General features: G+C 54.8%; 7 protein-coding genes across 7 annotated transcripts; 3 read left to right on the top strand and 4 right to left on the bottom strand.

Moving 5' to 3' along the window:
* Positions 1–2,900: 2,900 nt before the first annotated feature.
* Positions 2,901–4,432, top strand: BDP55DRAFT_628001 (HMG box protein; the record flags this gene model as incomplete). Its single annotated transcript, XM_060571837.1, has 2 exons — positions 2,901–3,047; positions 3,581–4,432. 2 exons carry the CDS (start codon positions 2,901–2,903, stop codon positions 4,430–4,432), a joined length of 999 nt encoding a protein of 332 aa, XP_060434010.1.
* Positions 4,433–5,253: 821 nt separating this feature from the next.
* Positions 5,254–8,656, bottom strand: BDP55DRAFT_650233 (urease). The gene is made up of 5 exons (XM_060573971.1): positions 8,493–8,656; positions 8,298–8,384; positions 7,039–8,225; positions 6,084–6,975; positions 5,254–6,000 (listed from the first exon to the last, which is right to left on the bottom strand). The coding sequence occupies exons 1-5, from the start codon at positions 8,511–8,513 to the stop codon at positions 5,680–5,682; spliced, it is 2,508 nt and encodes an 835-aa protein (XP_060434009.1). The 5' UTR covers positions 8,514–8,656; the 3' UTR covers positions 5,254–5,679.
* Positions 8,657–9,792: 1,136 nt separating this feature from the next.
* On the bottom strand, positions 9,793–12,481 carry BDP55DRAFT_650228 (histone acetyltransferase subunit 3). The gene is made up of 2 exons (XM_060573970.1): positions 11,767–12,481; positions 9,793–11,598 (listed from the first exon to the last, which is right to left on the bottom strand). The coding sequence occupies exons 1-2, from the start codon at positions 12,233–12,235 to the stop codon at positions 10,088–10,090; spliced, it is 1,980 nt and encodes a 659-aa protein (XP_060434008.1). The 5' UTR covers positions 12,236–12,481; the 3' UTR covers positions 9,793–10,087.
* Positions 12,482–15,423: 2,942 nt separating this feature from the next.
* Positions 15,424–18,060, top strand: BDP55DRAFT_627998 (uncharacterized protein; the record flags this gene model as incomplete). Its single annotated transcript, XM_060571835.1, has 3 exons — positions 15,424–15,804; positions 15,864–16,181; positions 16,240–18,060. 3 exons carry the CDS (start codon positions 15,424–15,426, stop codon positions 18,058–18,060), a joined length of 2,520 nt encoding a protein of 839 aa, XP_060434007.1.
* Positions 18,061–18,910: 850 nt separating this feature from the next.
* Positions 18,911–19,573, bottom strand: BDP55DRAFT_627997 (CybS protein; the record flags this gene model as incomplete). Its single annotated transcript, XM_060571834.1, has 3 exons — positions 18,911–19,263; positions 19,334–19,351; positions 19,417–19,573. The coding sequence occupies 3 exons, from the start codon at positions 19,571–19,573 to the stop codon at positions 18,911–18,913; spliced, it is 528 nt and encodes a 175-aa protein (XP_060434006.1).
* A 516-nt stretch (positions 19,574–20,089) lies between these two features.
* Positions 20,090–22,113, top strand: BDP55DRAFT_627996 (tRNA synthetase class I; the record flags this gene model as incomplete). The annotated part of the gene is made up of 3 exons (XM_060571833.1): positions 20,090–20,331; positions 20,391–20,831; positions 20,883–22,113. The coding sequence occupies 3 exons, from the start codon at positions 20,090–20,092 to the stop codon at positions 22,111–22,113; spliced, it is 1,914 nt and encodes a 637-aa protein (XP_060434005.1).
* A 175-nt stretch (positions 22,114–22,288) lies between these two features.
* Positions 22,289–23,752, bottom strand: BDP55DRAFT_544135 (nitrogen permease regulator 2; the record flags this gene model as incomplete). Its single annotated transcript, XM_060568460.1, has 3 exons — positions 22,289–23,052; positions 23,140–23,628; positions 23,710–23,752. The coding sequence occupies 3 exons, from the start codon at positions 23,750–23,752 to the stop codon at positions 22,289–22,291; spliced, it is 1,296 nt and encodes a 431-aa protein (XP_060434004.1).
* Positions 23,753–23,982: the final 230 nt, after the last annotated feature.

Here is a 23,982-nt window from a genome sequence, read left to right as displayed (position 1 = left end):
CCGCTGAAAGGCCAACACGATAACGAAGTGTGAGAAGAGCGGCGGTGGTGCGAGTATTCACCAAGTCAGTGCCTAACAGGACCACCTCACTGAGTGTGACTGGGTTCCTGTTACTTGGCCGAAGGTACCCGTGTTTTGGGAAGAAAAGACGAGGGGCCTCGGCTGGAGTAGGCTTTCAGCGTCCTGGGTGTCGAGTCTGAACTCGGGTTCTGAGAAACTGCTCAGAGAGAGAGAGTGTTGGGCGGGCAGCGTAGAGTCCAGACCGAGAGCCCAGGACTCCAGGCAGGCCAGCAGAGCACAGCTGCGATAACGGGGCCGGAAGCTCTGAAGTTGGTGACAATGAGGGATCGTCAGGCAAAGCAGTGGGGAAAGGCCTGAGAAAATGGCCGCTGTCGGGGGACAGCAGACGAGGAGAAGAACGAGAAGTTGCCGGGGACCAGAGTGAGTCGAAGACTGTGGGGGGGCGGAATAGCAAGGTACGGTAGTGTGGTGCTGCTGTACCTACGAGGCTACGAAGTCCAGTACTCTGAGTCTGGACTCTGAAGTGAACTGGATGTGCCCAGTCGGTTTCAGGCAGACACAGCGGAGGGGCAGGTACCCGATCCCCCCAGAAGTCTTGCTGCTTTAAAGGCCTGGAGGGCACAGCACTGTATCCGTAGGTAACTTGTCAAGCCGGCGATGGAGAACAGACTGACAGAGGAAGAGGAGGGAGTCAGTGAGTACGGTGTGTGGTGTGGGTGAGGGGAGTCAGAGATTGTCGGTCGGGGATGGGGGCGGTGCAATCACCGTCGGGTTCCCCTTCCCCCCGGTCGTTGTTTTTCCTCCCCTTGTGCACAGAGTGCAGGCGCGCCGTGGGTGTTGTGCTCTTTCCTCAATGCTCCTGAGTGCGGCCCACGGGTGGCTTGGGAAAACGGGCGGGACCCGAAGCTCGCTGGCTGGCACTGGGCAGGAAGACGCCCCAATTGCAGGGCCCTCATTGGGCAACAGAGCAGTACCGCTAAAATGACGGGAGGCGAGGTGTGTCATGGCACCTTGCACACAACCAGAAAATGTGGGCGCCCGTCGCCAAAAATCAGCGATCGAGGGAGGAAGAAAAAGAGGGCAAAAACTCCAAGGCATCCCGTCACCATCCAATACCACCCCGCTGAAAGTACAGTGAGAGTACCGCCAGAGCATCATGGCGAGAAGCAGCGCACCAGATAGCGCGATTAGAGCACTACAGCGTCCGCAACGACCACGAACAAGTCATGCAGATGCTCAGACCAAGTCCAGAAAGATAGTAGCAGCGAGAAAAGCATATAGTTGCTCCCAAGAAGAAGGAGTTTCCGACAATCAGTTTATTGACTTACAATAACAAAGTACAGCAAAGAGACAACCCGCAAGGCTCGCTGCTCGAGTCCATTTGTGCTGGGCGGCAATCAACATGAGCGCCGATGCCGAGAGAGGAGCTGATGGCCAACGGTACCTTTTGTAGGTACCTTCTTTTTTTTCGGTGAGGTAAGGTAACCTTAGGGAACGAGGAGTGGAATGGCGGAACGCAGAGGAAAAGCTTGTAGCTTGGAGCCTCCAGTTGGTGCATGTGGCCTCTTTATTGTGTGCTCAAATGGTCACTGTCTTGCCTCTTTTTTGTGGCAGGAGCTGAGTGGGCTGGCGCTGTATTTTCTCTGCTCGAAAGCGGTCGCCTTTTTTGCTTTATGGCCCTGATGGAGCGGATTGAAGCGTCCCGTCGTGCGCAGTGGAAAACGCTGAAAGCCCTGAGAGTTTAACGAGTCTGGTGGAGGCAATGTGCTTGCCATATTTGTGCACAAAAACACGATGCTGAGGCGGCATAACCTCTGGCTTGGCCGGGCGCGCAGGCGCTGAGGTGGGCGAGACTGATCGGGCCAGGCTGGAGGGACTTTTTCGTTTTCCATTACTGATTAGCAGCGCTGAGGTGGATGCATCCCCTTGGGAGTTGCAGGGGTACCGGGCACTTTTTTTTCTTTCGCGCGTCGCATGATGTGATTGAGGGAAGGTGCCAGAGGTACCTGAGCTGCTAAGGCAGGCCGCAGGTGATGGATTCGGGCACCTTAGAGGGCAATATTGGCGCAGAGAGAGAGAGTGTGTGTGTGGGAAAATGGGAACGAAGGTTTACATTATTACCATAGGTGGCACCAGTGTAGACAAGAGACGACGAGGCGTGGAGACTTTGTAAGATCCAATACCTAAGGCAAGGTACCTAATAAGGTATTGCCTCCCGTCCGTTGAGGTAAACCGTTTAAACCGTCTGGCGGCGCGGGCGACACCTGGAGCAACAACACCGGGGATTCAGGAACAGCAAGAAGACCGGGAAAGAGGGGGATAAACGTGCAAGCTGCCCGGGCTGTATTGCCTGCTGCCGCTGGAGCCTTGGGCGAGAAAAAGGACAGGGCAAGAGAATGGAACAGGTAGAAAGAAGAGGGGGGGGGACAGAGCAGGCCCCCCAAAACTCGCCCAGTTCACTTTTTTTTTGGGGCGGGCAAGAGTGAAGTGCCTGAATTTTTTTTATTCCCCTCTTCCCTTTTCCACTTGGCCCCCCCGGAAAGGTGCCAAATCACTCCCAAACCCCTCCCACCCCGTCTGCACTACATATTCGGCTCAGGCCCTCCCCCCAACCTCCCGTCACCTTCCCTCTTTTCCCCCATTTCTTCACTTTCCCAGGCACCAAACCCCCCCAATCTCAACCGCCCTTTCCCTTCAACTTTGCGCCACTTCGAGTGTGAGAGAAAAAAAAAAACTCCACCAAACACCAGCACCTTTTGGCCTCTCGCCAGCGAAGAGACAATTCCCCATCGTCGCGTCAAAGCAGCACTTGACTACAGCGCCCATCGGCCCTAAATCTTGTCACCCTCACCACAACCACCAACAATACAACCATCACAATGCCTCGCCCCTCAAAGAAGGCCCTCGCCGCCACCCCCAGCGCTCCCGTCGCTGCCGTTGCCGTCGCGCCTGCTCAGCCCGTGCAGCCCCTCCAAATCCCCCAGAGACACATTGACGTCGAAGGTTTCATTCGCGTCCGCGACTCGGTAAGAGGCACCATTTTCACCATTCCCTCACAACCTCAACTCTCGCGCCGCTTTGTTTTTCCTACTTTGCTCCCCGGTTCACCACCACGGGCCTAGTGGCATGGGCTCGATTACGCGCCATCGTCATCACTGGCTCCCACTACCATCAGACTTCGAGCATCTAATTGCCTTGTCATTTTTTTTCCGACGCGTTTCTAGGCATGAACTGCCAGTCACGTGCTCATGCGCTGGCTGTTCAGACATGCAGCTGGGAACTGTGAAAGACAAGCCGGGGGCATATTTGATCAGCCAAATGTGCCTCGAGAAGATGACACTGGGAAAAACACGCTGCGTCAGAGTGCTCGTTTTGTTTACATGGCCCAATGTGACCCCGCATCTGTCGCGGGAGCTGTGACCCACAGAAGCTCTTCGAGCTCACCTCAGCTTACATTTGCGCTCTTCCCACTATACGCTCCCTGCTACACACTTCACACATCTTACTGCCCGTCACTCAGACATACCTGATCAGACAATATGCTAACACCCTTTTCCAGGTTCACCAGCGCCTCATCACAATCTTGGAGTTGATCAAGAACTTCTCCGAGGACTACTACCGTCAGACCAGCCTGCTTCTCGGCGACCCTGCCCATGAGGGCATCCCGGGCATTGACCACCCTATGGCCACCTTGGAGCATGCCGCCCAGAACATTGCTCCCCTGGCCCTTGGTCTCCAGCCCGGCGTTGCTTACCACCCTGCCCCTGTTGAGGAGAAGAAGGAGCGCAAGAAGCGCACCCACGACCCCAATGCTCCCAAGCGCCCCCTGACCCCCTACTTCCTCTACATGCAGACCGCTCGTCCCATAATTGCCAACGATCTCGGTGATGCCGCCCCCAAGGGTGCTGTTCAGGAAGAGGGTCAGCGTCGCTGGAAGGCCATGAACGCTCAGGAGAAGGCTGGCTGGAACAGCGCCTACCAGTACAACCTCCGCCTCTACCAGGCTCGCGTCCACGCCTACAAGCAGGGTGGTAACCTTGATGCCAGAAACATGGACGACGATGTCGCACTCCGCTACGCCGATGAGCACAACATCCAGGTCAACTCTGTTGATGTTGTTCCTGATGTCGAGGATGCCATCGCCGAACAGCTTAACCAGGCCAACACCGTCGATGCTCCCGGTGAAGAGGAAGAGGAGGAGGAAGTCCCTGCCCCCGTCAAGACCCCCAAGAAGCCCGCCTCTACCCGCAAGCGCAAGACTGCCACTCCCGCTGCCGAGCCCGAGGCCAAGGCCGCTGCCACTCCCGCAAGCCCTGACAAGAAGCGCCGCCGCACATCTACCAAGGCCGCTGACGCCACAGAGTCCGCGGAGCCTGCCAAGAAGGGCAGAGCGAAGAAGGGCAAGAACTAAGCGTTTTGCTTCTTTCAACCCCACCCTTCTTCTAGCCTTTTCTTTTCTTGTTTCTAGGTTTCTGGGTTTTTGCAAAGATGATACCTCGTTGCGCGGCAGCTTGTCGTCGATCCTCCCCCTTTTTTTCGCTGTCCATATGCTGGCGCAGATATACTGGGGGGGTTAGGGATTCTGGACTGGAGGAAAAAAGGGAAGGACCACATCTACTTTGGTCCTCGGTCGTTGCGTGTACTGCGCTGCGCACGCGGTGTGTATGAATTCACAAGGCGTGCGGTATTAGGATGGTTTTCCAACGGATGTGTGTGAGAGGATACAAACCGCCTGAACTTGAGGTGGGCGGTTTATGGATCCAATGGGCTTCTCGGTTTGGGCTGGCTCTGCTTGTTTTCAGTTAGTCCTGTATGTATAATGATGGGCATGAGAAATCAGCAATCTTGATTTTTTAACATTGACGCTGTCTGCCTCTGGTGAATATGAAGTGAATTGTGAGGTGGAACTAGACCGGATCTTGCCTTGAGAAGATATCTGTATTGACTTTATATATGGAGGTGTGCGGAAGGAGGCCGATGGAGAGATTGTTCACTCAGGCATGTTGTAGATGGAAGAAATGAATTAATCCATCACCATCCGACTATGGCACACCGTAGACAGATGATCGCTCAGTCACCAACTGTCCAGCTGATATACTGGATCAAACCTTGTCTCTACTCATCGTGAAGTCTAAAGTTTAGTAATTTATTAGGTACTTACTTGCCTCCGTTACCTTAAAAACAACTGATGAAGTACAAGATATATGTATTTATCTATATATGTAAATCGTTGCTTTACAACGCATGGGCTGCATCTGTCCGTCGATTATTTGGGGGAAAGAGGTGTTGGCATTACTCTATCAGAACGACAGCCAAGACTTTTTTTTGACCCTACGTCTCGAGTTCAGGTGTTCCGATTTAGTCATGAAATAGATAAATGCGTACTCCGCATTGCTTTCTTGTTTTTGAAACCTGTCATAAGGTAGCTTCTCTCATGTGTCATTAATAATAAAACCCCCAATATCCCGTCCCAGCTCCCGCCAGTATGCCGCTATGCTTTGAAATGTTTCTCCTTTCCCCTCACAACGACTCAACCCAATGCTACCTCTCATCAAACCTTCATCTTTTTGACAACACCAAACTACTCAAACTCCCATTTCGGATATCCGTCGAAACGATCTTTCAGCACCAGGAAACCCGCCGTCGTCCTCATCATCTTCAATAGACGTAAAACGCCTGCGTCAAGGGAAGGGTATCAGACGGCTCGGCGGTGCACACTTCTCCATCCGCCTCGACGGTGTAGCTCTCTGGGTCGACCCTCATCCGCGGCATGCTGTCGTTGAACCGCATGTCCTTCTTGCCGACCGTGCGGCACCCTTTGACGGCCTCGACGCGCTTCCGGAGGCCGTATGACGCGATGGCGCCCGAGGCGATGGAAGCGGCCGAGACGAAGAGAACCGACGAGGCCGGCACGAGGGGCGCGAACATGGGGCGCGCGATGATAGGTTGGACTGTCGGGATGGAGGCGTTCGGGTCGCCCTGAGAGGATTGGTTAGTTGGTGCATTTGTTTTGTCTTGATGAGATTCATGAGATCAAAAGAGCGAGAGGAAGAGAGACTTACCATTTGCGCTGATGCAATAAGACCGCTCTTGATGACCAGGTTCGGCTTTGTGCCGAACCACGCTGGGTCCCAGACCACCAGGTCCGCGAGCTTCCCAACCTCGATGCTGCCCACCAGATGGCCGAAACCCTGCGCAACGGCCGGGTTGATGGTGTACTTGCTCACATAGCGCTTGACGCGGAAGTTGTCGGCGCCCGTCCCTTCGTCCTCGGGCAGGAACCCGCGCTGGACCTTGTTCTTGTGCGCCGTGTTCCAGGTGCGGAGGACGACCTCGCCGCAGCGGCCCATGGCCTGCGAGTCGGATGACATCATGCTGATGGCGCCCAGGTCATGGAGGACGTCCTCGGCGGCAATGGTCTCGGCGCGGATGCGCGACTCGGCGAAAGCGACGTCCTCGGGGATGTTCTTGGAGAGGTGGTGGCAGACCATGAGCATGTCGAGGTGCTCGTCCAGGGTGTTCCGTGTGTATGGCCGGGTCGGGTTCGTTGACGATGGCAGGACGTTGGGGTGCTCGACGACGGAGATGATGTCGGGCGCGTGGCCGCCGCCGGCGCCCTCCGTGTGGTAGGTGTGAATGGTGCGCCCGGCAAAGGCATTGATGGTGGACTCGACGAACCCGGACTCGTTGAGCGTGTCGGTGTGGATGAGGCACTGCACATCGAGCTCGTCGCAGACGCTGAGGCACGTGTCGATGGCCGCGGGCGTGGTGCCCCAATCCTCGTGGAGCTTGAGGCCGCAGGCGCCGGCGAGAACCTGGTCGCGCAGGGCCTCGGGCGCCGAGTCGTTGCCCTTAGCCGTGATGCCAATATTCAGGGGCAAAGTGTCGCAGGCCTGGAGCATCTCACGCATGTAGTTCTTGCCGGGCGTGCAAGTTGTGGCGCTCGTGCCGGCACTATTTACTTTTGGTCAGTCGACAGAACAAGCTGATCTGCTATCCAGTGAAATCCTCTCTTACCTTGGTCCCGTGCCACCTCCAAGCATGGTGGTGATACCTGACGCGACGGCCTCGTTTGCCTGTTGTGGACAGATGAAGTGGATATGACTATCGATGCCGCCGGCAGTGATAATCTTGCCCTCGCCAGCGACGACATCCGTACAGCTGCCGACAACCATGTTCGGTGTCACGCCGTCCATGACGTCTGGGTTACCCGCCTTTCCAATACCCACAATCATACCGTCCTTTACACCAATGTCGGCCTTGTAGATGCCCGTCCAGTCAACAATGAGGGCGTTGATGACGACCATATCCAGAGACTCCGAGTCCGGACGGCCCGATGCCTGACCCATACCTTCTCTCAACGTCTTGCCGCCGCCAAACTTACACTCGTCGCCGTATACGGTGAAGTCCTTCTCCACCTTGATCCAGAGGTCGGTGGTACCGAGCCGGACCAGGTCATCCACGGTGGGACCGAACATTGTCGCATACGCCGCCCTCTCCATCTGGTAGACCTCGGCAAAGTTCATGACGGCCTCGGGCTCCGGTGCGTGGGCGAAACCGGCCAGCTGAAGCTTCTCCACAATCTCCTTTGCGCGCCAGAGCTCGACGCCGCCCGAGGCGAGCTTGTTGCCGCCGCGGATAACCTTGTGGCCTCCAATCTCGACGAGTGTCACCGTCTTCACATCACCAGGCTCGAAACGTACCGAAGTTCCGGCGGGGATATCCAGCCGGTAGCCGTAGGACTTCTCGCGGTCAAACTCGAGCTGCGGGTTCGTCTCGATGAAGTGATAGTGTGAGCCGACCTGGATGGGGCGATCACCCTTGCTCTTTACCCTGAGCCTGATGCGGTTGCGCTTCTCATTAAGCGCAACCTTGCGCACGGCGGTGACGACGGCGCCGGGTGCCTTCTTTGGCTCGTATGCCGCGACTTCGGGCATCGAGAAGAGGTCATTACTGGGTACAGGGAGAAAGCTGCCGTATAAGGCGCGTGCTAGGTCTCCATCGTCCGTCGCGATGGGGTTGTGGACAGTCACGAGGTAGGTCCCTGAGGGAAAGGTGCCCTCGACCTGGATCTCATGAAGGGTACTGCAGACGGAGGGGAGCACATGTCTCCTCCCTAGCATGGTAGCACCCAAGCTCATGAGGTCGGCCACGGTGTGATTACCATCGCGGATGAGCTCTTGCAGGTTGCTGGCGATGAGTGCCTGTGGTTGAGTCTTGTTAGTGCATACGAACTTTGAGTGCGGTGATAGCACCGCAAGAAGAGGTATTCATACCGTTGCTTCAGAGTGGTTCAATTTGACGCCCCGGGCAAGCCGCCGCTGCGCCAGGGAGCCTAATTGAGAGATGACGAGCTTATCGAGCTACAATCACGACGTCCCGCGTTAACACTGCTGTCTCTACCAAATCCTGCCAAGGCGACAGGGATGTGTAAGAGGGAAAGTTTGGGCAAAATGGACAAGAGTACAAACCTCCTTGGGGACGAGATGCATCCTGGCAGACTGTTGGTGATTTTCGGCCAGATAAACTCGTCTTCATAAGCTGTTGTAGGTGTTGGTGAGAGAAAAATCACAGATTATGGGTTTAGAAGACTCGCTGGCGCCAAAAGGGTAGTTCAGACATTACAGGTAGGTGGCCGTCTTCGATAGTGAGAAAGCGGCCGTTTGCGCCGCCCACGGGCCTGGACCGGCGGCCACCTGCGAAAAAGGTGGGATGATGATAAGGCCCGGCTGCTTGGGATACGTCCCCTTCCAAATGGAAGCTTGATTGGCCCTCCACTACCCCGCACAAGGAAGGTCCCTGAGAAAGTGACTCCCAAACCGCCCGCGGACCAATACAAGACTCTCGTTTGTCTAATAGGCATTACGTCCAATTTTAGGCGATAAGCTAACCAAAGAAGACCTACTTTATGAACCCCAACGCTGTATCCGTAAACTCTCATGCCGTTCCACCGAGCCGCTTCAAGTGCCGTTGCTCAACATCGCGGGGATGTCTAGATGTCTCACCGGGACATGTTGATCTCGAGCCTACGACTACCGTCATAATCCCAAAGTGACCTCCCAATTTTGAGGCTCTTCATATGAAGACGAACCAAAACTTTATGCCAAAACTTAGTACCCGGACATACATCACCACTCATACCAAGTCAGTAACTTCTCAAATCTTCGTATACTCCCATGACGGCCAGCCATACCATGCGGATCGTGATCCAAACAGCCTCAAGTGAAGAGAAACTCGCCCCCAGCCGCCGCCTCAGCAAGCTCGTTCCTACTCCCGAGCATCCTGCAGACCATCGCCCAGGACACAACCTACACAACGAACTGCGCCCATCTCACAAACATGAAGCCTTCGACGTTGTTCTGATAAAGAGGAGTTCTTTATGAGAATAAACCGAGGTGGGCCGAGATGCGGAGGACACTGGTTTGCAAATCGTAGCCTCGCTCTGCCACGGCAGCGTGAACAGAGGTGCTATCGAGACCGGTGGAGAGCACCGTAGGTCAGGTAGTCTACGTCGAGAGACCTTGCAAGTGTTTTCATCGTGTGATTTTGAGCAGTGTTGGTCTAGTTGTGAGGAGGGTCACGCGCCTTTACAAGCGGATGATTGTATCCGAATACACAGAGGAACTACATCACGCTTCATGAGAATCATGTCTAATTAGTCTGCCTGACACAGCTCAACATGGCTGGCCCTAGAGTAAAGTTGTCTGCCCACTTAGACTTGAAGAAAAGCATCCAGGTATCGGGCGAAACCTAGTTGCTGTGAACCAACGAATGACGACTCATATTACGAAGGGAAATATTGGTATCTCAGTTTCTTCATTAACACAACCAAGTATTGATCTGGCTACAGGCTAGCCTCATCAACTCAAGGACAAGGCCTCATCACATCCAGTCCTCTATGCTGTTCCTAACGCCGTCCACCGAGTTCAGTCCAAAACATCGACTGCCACTCCAAAGTTTTCCCTCCCAAAACCGGGAACCCAGAACCATACCAAAACATGTACCAGTGCCAGTCATAACATATTGACATTCATCCGTTTTTCCTCAGCCGGGTGAGCTGAACACCTTACTCCTCCTCGACTTCCTCGTCCCACTGCGACTTCTCTTTCTTCATCAGATCAGCCATGACAGGAGCCTTGAAGATGGAGGATTCGGGATCCAAGCCACGCGGCACCTTGCCCAGGCTTTCGTCGTCGAATACAGATCCTATAGTATCGATCCAGCGCTTCCGGCGCTCCATCAAGGTCTTGGTCATGTCGCCGATGCCTGGTCTCGCCATACCAGCCGCACCGCCAACCGCGTGGCTGCCTCCTCCAGCACCGCCGGGTCTCTTGTTCTTCTTGCTCTTGCCCATTGTGCGGGTTCGCTTGAGATAGGCAGCCTGCACTTGTGTGTCGAGATCCTCCAGAATTGTCTGGTATTCTTGGTGCGCCATGCGCTCCTTGACGAGTTCCGTGAGTCGAGACTTGCGAGCACCGTTGATAAGCATTTGCTCCCGCAGACGACCTTGCAGCAAGCGCAGTCGTGCTGCCACTTCATCGTCAAATGCGCCGTCGTACTCTGTCTCGAAGTTGCCTTCCTGGGGAAGGAAGCCGATGTGCTTCAGTTCCTGCTTGATTCGTTCATCGACTTGGGTGTACTCCAACTTGGGATGCGAAGCTTTCTTCCATGCCTCGGCATTCGACTCGGGCATGAAAGATGCAGGCGGCACAGTCGGTGGACCCTTATCGTCGACGAAGCTCTGCTGTGTATCTCCATTTTCTCCATTGACGCTGCCGCCATTCATGACAGTGTCTCCGTTGGTGACACCGTTGGGTGGTTTCTCTTCATCCGCCTGGGGTCGGTTCTCGGGTCGCATCGCCTGCATCAGCCGCGACAACAAAGGGCCGACTGAGAGTTTATCCGTCTCGGCAACCTCGTCGTCCATGTTGTCAATCGCACCACGGGCCTGGTTGGGCGCCAACTGTTCGCGCGCACCCTGAGGTTTGTCGAGTGCCATGGCGCCATCCTCCTCATGCCAGATCTCAGTGTAGTGCTTCTTGCCTCTCTTGGGCATGTGGAAAGGTGTGACGCGATCACCGCGCTCTCGAAGAAAGCCGAGGTCTTCCTCAGCAAAAGGCCGGAAGTAGGGTTCCATGTAGGTCGAGAAGGTGGAAAAGCTGATTTGGTTCGTGGGCTTGGCACTACTGAAATCCTTGTCGGGAGGATCGCCAGCGATGAGATCCGCCAGATCAGTCTTTGGGAAGACGGCGACGGAGAAGATTTCCTTCATCTCGTCCTCTGGCATGCCTGGGTGTGTCGGGCGAATTTCGTAGACGGTCGGATCGGGGAACGTGGAGGGATCGTCGCCGAAGGTGTGCGCAGCGGGTTGGGCTTTTTTAGGCGGCGCGCCCTCGTCTTCCGAACTCTCCTCCTCTTCCTCCTCCTCCTCCTCTTCGGCCTCTTCTTTTTTCTTTTTCTTCTCGTCGACTTCCATTGCTGATGGTGTTGCAGGCGCGACGGGTGACAGGGAAGAACTGGCCGAGTCGCGCGAAAGCTTTCGTGGTTTAGTGGATTCCCTAAGCGGGGATGATCGCTCTGTGGTAGCAGGCGAGGTCAGTACTCGAATTTAAATACGAGGAACCCAGGTTAGTCGTGCGGTGACGAGGTGAGCTTTCGGTGAGCATCCCATGCCCCACGAACAAACCAAGAAAAAGCGTCAAAGAGCACTAGACCGCACAGGGCCAAAGAAGGGTAGTGACCTACCGACTCCCCCTTCCTGGGGTGGTGCCAGGGTATCGGCCGCCTTTCTCTTCTTCTTGTTGGTCTTGCCCGTCTTCTTGCCGTCGCCCTCGGCCTTCGCGGCGGGTTCAGCAGGCTCGTCGACGTCAACGTATTGCTTGCGCGTGCTGGCTAATATGCGCATACCCCTATCGCAGAAGTTGCTTCGTCTGTCGATGGTTTCTTGCAGGCGCTGTAGGCGGGCAATCATGCCATCGAGGCTCTTGGAGTCAGGCATAACGGCATTGGAGGCGCCTTGGTCTACGAGATCATCGTAGTTGAGGTTACGGAACTGCTCGACGCGTAGCTCGAGATACTCGGTGTCGACAGCTTCGATAGGGGGCAAGTTGGCGGAGGGCACGACGGAGCTCGGGGTCGTGTTGCGGCTGCGCTGTCGCATAGCACCGGGCCCGGCTTTCTTGCCGGTGCCCTTTTGGCTCGCAGCAGGCGGCATCGCGGGCAGCCTGTGATGGGCGCTCTCAGGTGCGGTCTGGCTTTTGATGAGGTTGAAGCTTGCGCGTCGGCCTTGTCGAGGTTTGAGATGGATCTGATATGTCGAAGTGAAGGTTGGGCCTTTGATGTCAAGCGTCAACTGAATGGCACTCGAGATCGCGCCGCCCTGTATCGGTAAGGTACGCCCAACCTGCTTACTGGATTGGTCACCGGTCGCGGAAGTATGGGTCGAATCGCCCGAGCTCGCCTGTTGCACGCACCCTGGGGTTAAGGTACCCGCGGGAAGTCTGGGGGAAGGTAGGTACTTGTGGAAAGTGCTCCGTCAGCGCCAGAATAGGAAGCGCCTCTGTGAATCGGGTACCTTACCTAAGGAAAGCACAGGGACCAGGTAAGCTTTGGTGACTCTCACTTCCTCAGCTCCCATCTCACGAAACCGGCATCTTGCATACCAAAAGGCCTAGGATCTGGAGTACCCCCCTTCTTTGGGTTAATATGATGTTGATTTCTGGCCATGACGTGTTTCCTCACCTTGCCATCTAGGTAAGCTACCTTGGCTATCGTTGTTTGACACTCTCACAACGACATCGTCTTGATCACCCTTGCTGCTGGAGATGTGCAATACTCTATTACGACATTGGAAAACATGACTAAACGGCCACAGATATTCAACGATGCTAATGCCGCGTTATGCCATTTAGAACAGCAACAGTACAAGAATTAACTGTGATGGTGTGTTTATCAAGGGACATCACACAAACTTGAAAACGTGTAAATGAGGATTATGTGCGGTAAGGTTTATAGGAAAGAATACACCTGCGCGGAAATGGTTCCCTAACTTCCCTTTCTTCAAAGAGGTTGGTCATTTCGATGGGAAGGAAATCAACAGACCTCGAAAGTTATGCTTGCATTACTTACTTGGATATGTTGTATCAAGAAAAGCGAATTACCTAGTCAAAGGCAAGTTCTTAATGAAGGTGCTCTTTTCATGTCGAGGGCGTCTCCCAGATCTGACTCTTTCCCACAATGTATCTCGTGGACGAACCTAGTGAATGAGGTCACTTTTGCCAAGAAGACCACATTCATTCGTCCTCAAAGTGTCTTTCAATCATATTTAAACTAGGTCTAAATTCACTATAGTAACAGCTGAATGTTCCGGGCCATAATTGTTGTACTTTCGTGCAGCCAGCACATGGCTTTGCGTCCAAACTGCCCCATGAAGGACCATTTTCAAGTGTGATGAAACTCGTTCACCGTATTTCGGTGTGTAAATTTAGATACATATACTTCACAAAAGCCACTGCATAGGTGTACAACCAAAGGTTTTGGGGACTAGAGAGGATGCGCCAGTGAGCGTCTGAAAAGCAAATTCAAATCTGTTGACAAAGACCGCATTTGACCCAGGAATGAAGCAGTAACCACGAAGCCATAGTGTCGATAGGTGTACTGTGCGATGCACAGACTTGACTGACGATTTATACAGTATGTGCTTTGCTAGCCTCTATCAAAATCCAAGAGAGCAATATTGATTTCACAGCTCGCACTCACCTTTACGGACAAAATTAGACATTGACAATTGGTGCTGCTCATTCTATTAATTAGTCAAAAAAAGTAACCCGAATTCATCATTACACTTCGAATAATTCGATCACTAATAGCAGCATCAGAGATACCGCCATGGGGCAGCGATATAACTTGTCGATGGAACCAGACGAAAACGCCTGTCCGTGGCCCGAGAACGACATAAGGGGAAGAGGACACGATTGGGTTGATAGGATTCAAGGCCACGGAATTGGGTTTCTTCCTCAATTTGAGGAACATCAAGCGCTTCTCGCGAGTCTAGAAACAAGCCAACGACGGCTGGCGTAGGCTTCCATTCGCCGAATGCTTCCGCAAATCGATTATGCCATCTGGTAGAGGTACTCGAAATCCCCCTTTCCATACCCTTCGGATGATAATCTTCGTAGCATTAAGCTCCACAAGAGATTAGGGATTCTCGCGGGATGGGAAACTCTCCTTCTTGTCAGTGAGCTCATGAGGAGCCGTCAATGGAGCCATGTGCTCTAGGGCGCTTCTCTCATTGGCATCGTGTCCTTCTCACCCAACCCCGGCCAATCTGTGGTCTGCGCATATCGATGCACTACGTTACGGTTGTGCATGGCAACAAGCAATGTCCTAGTCTAACTCAAACGGACGATCTGTCGCCCATCAATTGGGTAGCTTCGAATCCAACTCGGAAAGCTGGCGGCCACTCACACGAACGAGCCATATTGACATCTTGACTTGAATCATACACACTGCGAAACTCACGTGGCTGCCTCCTCAACTCGTCTGGCTTGACTTTGGGAAACTGTCATAGAAATTGACTGCCTCTAGTTTCTGACAGAGTCAAAAGGATTTCTACGCACTTGGTATACAAAAGCCATTATCTTTGATAGGAACACCGTAGCTTCGTCGATGGCGACAGCACGGAAACCAAAGCAGAGGCGATGTCATTGTCCCCACGTACAAGCCAAAGACCTCATGGGTACGGAAGCAAAAAGACTGGTGTGTCTCGCAGCCTCTCGTGCTATTGAACTAACAGAGGATTGGTCCAGGCGTGTTGGCTCTGGCGATTCCCATTCCACGAGCACAAGAGGCTGATGTCCAGATGGTATGACCATGTGCTCTGGCCATTGGTCGACACGACTTGGCCCGCAGGCGCTGGCATGGGCAACCTGTGTTGAACTCACCCACACGGCCGCGCTAGGAGCTCGACAACGACCTGGCGGGGTTGGCTCAATTGAGAAGCTCTTGGTGGGGTTCTCTACTTCAGGGTCCTAGGTCACCCAGGGTCTGACGTCTCAACCGCGATCTCCTCCTGGACACTGCAGTCATGGTCTCAGCGATTCGTTACTCGCTTTGAGAGCAACTCATGTAGATGCTACCTGGAAATTTACCATATTGTCGAACGCTGTTCAATGTACGCCATACAAGGTCTCCTCCGGTCGAGCGATCATCGGAATATAACGCAGTCATTCTGTATAGAAGTCTATATAGCGCTGCTGTCCTCTTGTGATGCGCAAATGCTGTCTGCTGTTTTCCTTCCCTGCTCCCTCAAAGTAAACGCTTTCTTCAACAATTCAACTTGCCAAAAGCCCCGAAACCGCTTCAACACACCCTTCTCTTCGCCCAGAGCAATGAGAGAATACCATGGCTTCTCTTGGTGGTAATATTTTGCCCCTCGACCTTGATCTTAAGACTACATTTGCTGGACTAAGTGCAGTAGCCCTCAGCGGCCTGCTCTTTTCCAAGCTTCTTTCCAAGAATGATGCGGAAAGCCTAGAGGCACCCGGACTTTTCAGGTCTTTCCTGCTCTTCTTCTACTCCTGCTTCATCAAGCCACACAATGGCGACAAGAAGGGCAACCAGCAGGATGCCCTGGAGAGCTTCTACAAGAAGCAAGCCGGTGCATATGATGCTACTAGGAAGGTCCTTCTGCAAGGCAGAGAGGATATGCTTTCGCTGGTTGCCGCACAGCTGAAGGCCAAAGGTCCCAAGAAGGGCAACAAGGCTAAGAGAGTCTGGGTTGATGTAAGTCGACCTAGCAGACATACTATTTCTTTCGACTCTCGACTGACAATGAATAATAGGTTGGTGGAGGAACAGGCTGGAACATTGAGGCCATGTCTAGTTTTGTCAATGTCCCTGAGTTCTTCACAAGCGTCTACCTCGTGGACTTCTCCCCTTCACTATGCGAGGTCGCCCGACAGCGCTTCGAACGCCTTGGCTGGAACAATGTCAAGGTTGTTTGTGAGGACGCGAGGAAGTTCCGACTGGAAGATTATGAAAATGATCTCCCAAGTAATCGCGTCCCTCCTCGCTCGCCTGTCCTGAGCTACTTCTCTCAGAAGCGTGCCGAACATGGCGGCGCGGATCTCATCACCATGTCTTACAGCTTGTCCATGATCGTGAGTTATTCAAAGAAGCACTCTTTATACTGGCTATGACTGACTGTCTGTCCAAAAGCCCGACTACTACTCCGTTATCGAGTCACTCACATCGCTTCTGTCTCCAGATGGTGTCATGGGAGTCGTTGACTTCTACGTCCAGTCCAAGACCGACTTCTCCTTCCGCAACTTCACCGCTGGGCTTGTTGGGCGTCACGTTAACTGGTTCTTGAGGACCTTTTGGCGCGCTTGGTTTGATCTGGATCGCGTTGGCCTCGAGGCTAGCCGCCGTGACTATCTCGAGTACAAGTTTGGCAGTGTCCTGAACATCAACACCCGCAACTACAGTCTCGGTCATATTCCTTACTACATCTGGGTTGGATGCCAAAAGAAGCCCTTTTCTTCCACCAGTCTGCCGCATGAGATCATTGAGAAGATCGATGCCCTTGCCACGGAGTCACCCTACCTGATGCCTGCGAATGCGGGCGATGCTCTTACTCGCGCCATTGATCGATCAGCCCCTGAGATCCGTTCCAAAGCTTTCATGGCAGCCATTCAGAACTTGTCCGCAAGCCTACCACTGCCTTCTTTCTTCTACCAGAACCACCACTGGCGCATCTACTACGACGATCAACTCCAGAAACACACCCAGTTCAACGATGAATACATCTACGCGTTTACATGGGAAGATTCGAGAGTGGACGAGCACCTTCTGAAGCTCGGCTCTGACGACGTGGTCCTGGCAATCACCAGCGCCGGCGACAACATCCTCTCCTATGCAATGCAGAGCCCTGCCAGAATTCACGCCGTAGACTTGAACCCTACTCAGAACCACCTCCTCGAGCTCAAGGTTGCGTCTTACACTGCCCTCCCCTACGGGGACTTTTGGAAGCTGTTCGGAGAGGGAAAGCACCCAGACTTCCGCTCGCTTCTCCTGAACAAGCTCTCCCCCCACCTCTCCAGCCGCGCATTCCAGTACTGGCTTAACAACGTCCACGTCTTCACCAACACGAAGGGCTACGGTCTCTACGACACCGGCGGCTCCCGCCACGCTATCCGTGTCTTCCGCTGGATATCGCGTGTTTTTGGCTGCCGCGCCGCCGTCAAGGAACTCCTCTCCACAAAGACCCTCAACGAGCAGCGCGAGGTCTGGCGCACAAAGATCCGCCCCGCCCTGCTGTCCAAGCTCGTCTGCAAGCTCGTTGTCAGCCAGGAGAGCTTCCTCTGGGCTGCCCTCGGCGTGCCCAAGAACCAGCTGGCTATGATCGAGAACGACCACGCCGAGAGCGAGGCCGTGAAGGGACCCTCCCCGACCGCCCGCAAGGTCCGCTCCCACGCCATCTGGCGCTACATGGTTGACACCCTGGACCCCGTGGCCGAGCAGACGCACATCGCCGCCAACAACCCGTACTACCACGTCTGCATGACGGGCGACTTCACGAGGCGGTGCCACCCAGACTACCTCTCGGAAAAGGCCCACGCCAAGCTCTCGCGCGCAAACGCCTTTGACGGCCTGCGCATCCACACGGACGAGATTGACGAGGTCATTAACCGCATCACGCCCGGCACGCTGACCGTCGCCGTCATCATGGACAGCATGGACTGGTTCGACCCCGGCGCCCCGGCCGCGGCGGCGCAGATCACGAAGCTCAACCGCGCTCTCAAGATGGGCGGGCGGGTGCTGCTTCGCTCGTCGGCTCTGAGCCCTTGGTACGTCAAGGTCTTTGAGGCCCACGGCTTCTCGCCCAAGAGGGTTGGAGCTCGTACGGACGGAGCCTGCATCGATCGTGTCAACATGTATGCGTCGTGCTGGATCAACACCAAGGTTGAGAACCTTCCGCCGCCGACCCCTGAGATGGATCACATAGGAGGTTCTGACATCACCAGTTTCTCCCTCTAATTGTAGGAAAACTGTCCCTCGGGAAAGTACTGGGATCGTAATGAGAGTGATGAGAGTGATGATTGACGAGTATGCTGGGTGGTGTAAGTGCGGCCGTGTATTATGCAGCTGCTGGTTGGGAAGGACTTGTTCGAGATATTTGACCCGAAAATGATCTAGCGTAAGATAAAGCTCTCTAAATTGATACTCATCGACCTTCACGGAGTAAACGAGCTTCTGGTCTGAAGTTGATGGTTTCAACGTTAGGAGAACCTACTTCTCAGTGACTTTTCGTAAAGAGACGTAAATCTCTACGACAAGTCGCACCTCGTTACGAGGCCCAGACTTCTAGAGGTTTCACTGATGCACGCCAAGAGACCTGCCTGAATCTCGAGCAAATCGTCATCGCGGTTACTTGTTCAAAATATCTTCTCCGTCGAACGCTTCCAAGCCGAGAACCCGATACTACCCACCACATAGCAGTAGTGTGATCTGGCGAACATCGTACGCTTCATCCGTCTCAGAGCGATATATGTGAAGCCCTGTCGTCCTAGAGCCCGATTCACATGCAATGTCACTTGAAGACCTGCCGGGTTCATTGACAAAGAATCCAATTTTGCCTAGACTGGTGATTATACACTGGCCGTCCCAATTCTAAACCCTGGCGCCCCCTGAATCACACATACAGTAAGCCGACTTCAGCGCCATAACTCTGACACTGGTATTCTAGCATAACATCTTCAACCCCCCTTGTCGCATCCTTGAGGCTCATCCGCGTTTAGCGATACGCACCCTCAGACATTATTCCCCAGTCAGCCCTGCTGCACGCCGCTAACAGGACAAACGACACCTCAACCTCATCTCTCCCAAACTAAGCCTTCCACAGACGCGCGACAGCCTCGGTGACACCAACGTCGCTAGTCTCGAACTCATACAGGCCGAGGCCGACCAGTGCGGTGACGACGTTGAGTCCCCACATGGTCGCCTTGCGCGACTTGGGGTAGTGCTTGGTAGGGACGTAGTCGATGATGATGTTCTGGAAGCCGGTGTGCGAGTGGATGAGGATCATGGCGCAGAGGACGGCGTCGGTCGTCGGGTTCAGGGAGCCAGCGGCGAAGGGTGCGATGGTGATGGGGACGAGGCCGGCGGCGAGGAGGCGGTCGAAGCTCCAGTGGTAGGAGCCGTGGGCGGGACTCGGGGGAGGGACGGGGGCAGGGTCGTTCACTAGAGGTTATCACGGGTTAGGATGTCTTGCTTTTTTTCAAAGTTTTTACTTTCACATGGGTTTCCGTACCTCCACCCTGGATGACCTCTGCAATAGTAAGTTAGCAATAGTTCAATTGTATCTTTATAGCGGCCGAGGGAATTGCGACATACGAGGCCCGACGGGCAACAGATCCCTCTTGGCGGTTGTGTGGAAGGCGGCGACTCTTGACGAGTTCTTGACGAAGGCGGAACGGATCGGGGTGGCCTGGGCCATGCGGGCCGCCGTAGCGGTTTGCCGGAGAAGAGCAGGGCGCACAATCGAAGCCATGGTGATCGCTGGTAGTTCACGGGCGGTTCAATTGGTATTCGCTGGTGGGAGGGAGGCGGAATGTCGTTGTTTGGAGGCTTGGAGGTTGAGAAGGAGTGCTAGGTTCAAAGTACCGGAATCGATGATGTCCACTTAGCCGAGGGTAGGCACAAGGACCCGGATCGCGAAGACGGGCGTCTGACATTGGAAGGTTTGTGATTGGCTGAGAGTGCTCCGATGGCCCCACGTGATTTTGGTCGACGAAGAAAGTCGGCAGGGGCCGGCCATCGGGCGAACGTACATGCGAGACGAGTCTTATCGGCATCACGATAAGGGAAATTTTTGGAGCTCCCGTCGGAGTGGGATCAGTTGCGCGACAGCTCTGAGTGACGAGTCTGTGTCAGTCATTGTGGTTGCTGGCAGGGTTGATTCTCAACATCCTCAAACTCCCGTCCAGTGTTGAGCTTTTCTTTGCCGCTCCTTTCCAAATGCATATTAAAGTATAGAAATTGTAATCATCATCACACATACTCCAGCATGTCGTCAACATTGGTGGCCCGCCTCCCCGAATTACGGCGGAACATCTGCGTTCGATGCGCCGCGCTTCCAGTAGCCCATTTCAGACAAAACCAAGTGAGATGGGTAGCGCAAAAGGTCGTGGAGAAGCGCAAGACAGGAGAGGAGGAGTGGGCAAGACGTGCCACGGCAATTGAGCAGGGAGAAATCCAAAATATCTGGGATGTGTTTGAGGAGCGAGGTTACGTCAAGGACGTCGCAGGGTGAGTTGAGACGGCTGTCGCTGCTTACGACAATGATGCTGATCGGACCGAACCGAAAGGCGCACACCACAGGTTAAAGAACTCTTGCGGACCAAACGAATAGGCGCATACGTCGGCGTCGATCCCACAGCGGCATCCCTTCACGTCGGCCACCTGCTCCCCTTTATGCCCCTTTTCTGGATGTACCTCAACGGGTACACGGCCGTGTCACTGGTCGGAGGCGCGACGGGCAGAATAGGCGACCCGACGGACCGGTTGAAGACCCGCGAGGTCATGGCGAACAGCGAGGTCTCGATGAACATCACAAAGATCCACTACCAGCTGAAGAAGATTTGGGCAAACGTGGAAGCTCTGGGGCGCAAGTACGGCCACGAGGCGGACTGGGCCGCCAAGAGACATCTCGTGAACAACAACATGTGGTGGCAGAGTTTGCCGTTGTACGATGTCATGAAGAGACTGGGCCGATTCATGCGGATAGGGCCCATGCTCGGCCGCGATACGTGAGTTCTCACAGAAGAACGCCGAGTTTTAGTTGCTAACCCCCTGTCTAGAGTCAAGAACAAGATGGAAAAGGGCGACGGCATGTCCCTCGCAGAATTTACGTACCCCCTAATGCAAGGATGGGACTTTTGGCACCTGTACTCCAAGCTCGGCGTCCAGATGCAAATCGGAGGCTCCGACCAATTCGGAAACATCGTGACGGGCATCGAGGCAGTCAAGACGATCCGCGCGTCCGAGGAGAACCCCAACATGCGCATGCCCGAGGGCTGGCGAGATGACCCCATCGGCTTCACTGTGCCCCTCCTGACGGACAGCGCGGGCACCAAGTTCGGAAAGAGCGCGGGCAACGCCGTCTGGCTCGACCCCTTTATGACGAGCGCCTTTGACCTCTACGGCTACTTCACCAGGCGCTCCGACGCCGAGGTCGAGAAGCTACTCAAGCTCTTCACCTTTTTGCCCACCACCAGCATCGAGAAGCTCATGAATGATCACGCAAAGAACCCGCCTGCGCGTGTCGCGCAGCACACCCTCGCCTTCGAGGTCCTCTCCCTCGTCCACGGCGCCGACGTCGCCATCAGAGAGCAGCAGCAGCACCAGTTCATGTACAGCAAGGGATCCGGTACCCAATTCGCCGGCGCCTCGCCCGAGGCAGCAGCGGCGGGACAACAAGGCACCGTCGCCCCCTACAAGGCCGTGGAAGGCCACCCGACGACCCTCAACAACGCGCCCAAGATGGACATGCAGCTCCCCGAAAACCTCATCTACAACCAAGGCATCGCCCGCATCCTCTTCGCCGCGGGTCTCGCCCCCTCCATCAGCGAGGGCCACCGCATCGCCCGCGCGCAGGGCGCCTACGTCGCCGCCGCGCCCGGCAAGGACATGCGCGGCCTCGTACCCGGTAACCTCGACTGGACGCCCGTCAAGCTCTGGTACCCGCAGGACGTGCCCAAGTTCCTCATTGACGGACGCGTGCTCATCATCCGCAAGGGCAAGCACAACGTCCGCATTATCGAGGTCGTCAGCGACAAGGAGTGGCAGGACAGCGGCAAGGCGTACCCGGGCGAGCCCTTCAAGGGCAAGACGCGCGTGCTGATGCAGCAGCTCAAGGAGCTGGCTGCGGCTGAGGGCCGCAAGATGTCGCGCCGCGAGCTGGAGCAGATGGTCAAGGAGAAGCTGGCTGCCGAGGAGGAGGAGGTCTCCGTCGCGAATAACCCGGATATCAAGTTCCCCAAGAAGAGCGAGCGACAGCAGGCGTTTGAGGAGGGCAAGACGCGGGAGTAAAGGGACAGGCTACCATAGTCCTCGTCTTTTACAAGTTTGATGTATCACACCGATACCATGTGCAAATATCTGTACAATGACCTGTACACTACCAAAAACTAGAACAATGTAAAACCACCATGCTCATGACAACATGTCCCTCCCCCCCCCCTTATGGCTTCCCAAAGAGACATCCTCAACGATAAAACACAGTCAAATCCCCGCTCGGCACCGGCAAAGCCTTGAGCTTCTCCATAATCTCCCCGTCCGTCAGATTCTTCTCCGTAATAATCTGATCAAACGAGTGACACCCATCCGTATACACCTGCAGTCCATCCCCCCCTCCACCAGCCTTCGGCCTTGCCTGGCCAGTCGCCAGTGCCGCAAGATATTGCTTAGACACGACATACTTGTGCACGCGGTACAAGCACCCCTTGATAACACCAAACTGCACCAGCCGCCTAACATCCACATACCTCAACACATCAAACCCAGCCTCCTGGTGCGCGCGCAACCACTCCATCACACTCTTCCCCACGACAAAGCTCGTCATGAGCTTAATCAGCATAAAGTTGCTCACGCGCTGCCGGGCGTGGATACACACGTACGCAGCGCACTCGTCCACGATCCCGTCCCTGTCCGCGACAAAGTCGTGGATCCCGGGGCGCGGCGCGTAGCAGCTCCCAAAGAAGAACATGTCGAGCAGTAGGACGGTGTCGTAATATAACAAATGACGCAGCGCCAGCGTGGCGAGGTCGAGCGACACGTCGGCGAGCCAGGCGATGCGGCGGACGTCGTTCACGCCGTCAATGTGCGCGACGACTTTCTGCATCGTCAGGTCCCAGGTCTGGTCGACGATTTCGGCAAACTTCATCTTTGCGACGGGGACGTGCCAGCCGCGGACCTGGGGCGGGCTGGCGTGATGCGGGAAGAGCTTCATGTTGATTGTGTTTGCGTCGTCTGGGCTCCGTGGTCAGCCGTGTCTTTGTCCAGGAGAATCGCGATGCCCAAAACAGTAGACAAAAGCAGAGAGAGAACGTGACTTACCAACGGGAATCATGCACTCGCCATAGTTATTCAAATCCTCCTTGACAATCTCCAACAAACTCTCAATCGGCCTCCTCTCACTCATCATACCAGCCGCTCCTCCCCCTCCTGCTTCTGCTCCTGCACCACCGCCCTCCTGGCTCAAATACTCATTCTGCTTCTCCATCTCCTTAAACGTGACCGCCAACCGCCTCACAACGGGCTCATACTGCGCTAAATCCGCGTCGGCATCGAGCACCAGCCCAAAGTTGAAAATGAACTCGTTGCGCTGGTACTTTTGGTGCGGGATCAGCACGGGGAACCCCAGCACCGCGTACTTGCCCTCCGGGTCCTGCACCGTCATGTACCGGTTGAAAAAGGCCTTGCGCGGGATAATGTACTCCTGCATCACCTCCCAGTCGATGAGCGGCGGCTTCATCGCGGTCGTCGTGGTCCCGGGGGATGAAGTGGTGATGCAGCCCGGCGGCGACTGGGCCACGATATGGGGTCCTGAAAGTGGTGGTCAGTCGGAATACCAGCCATTCGGAATGAGTCGCATTGCGCATAGAGCCGAAAAAGAAGAATACATACCCTCCTTGGGAAAGAACCTAGCATAAAAGATTCCTTGAATCATTTTCGCTACATCTTATTTGAACAAGCTGATGTGGAAGGGGCTGGTAGATTCAAGCCATGAAATGAACCACGGGTTGTGGTTGGTACTTAGTGAGTTGAGTTGCTTGGCCTGTAGACGCTACGGCGCCGATTTCTGGGCCGGAACCTTTCACCTTGATGGCCCGGGGCCGATCTAAGCCGCATCGCGCCGGAGCTTGGGAACGACCCTTCAATCAAGCCAAGACTCTTAAA

Source organism: Colletotrichum godetiae (assembly GCF_030913485.1).
Source record: "Colletotrichum godetiae strain CBS 193.32 chromosome Unknown BDP55scaffold_6, whole genome shotgun sequence".
Taxonomy (NCBI): domain Eukaryota; kingdom Fungi; phylum Ascomycota; class Sordariomycetes; order Glomerellales; family Glomerellaceae; genus Colletotrichum; species Colletotrichum godetiae.
The sequence above is the reverse complement of the archived record's forward strand: the minus strand, read 5'-3'. Positions and strand labels throughout refer to the sequence as shown.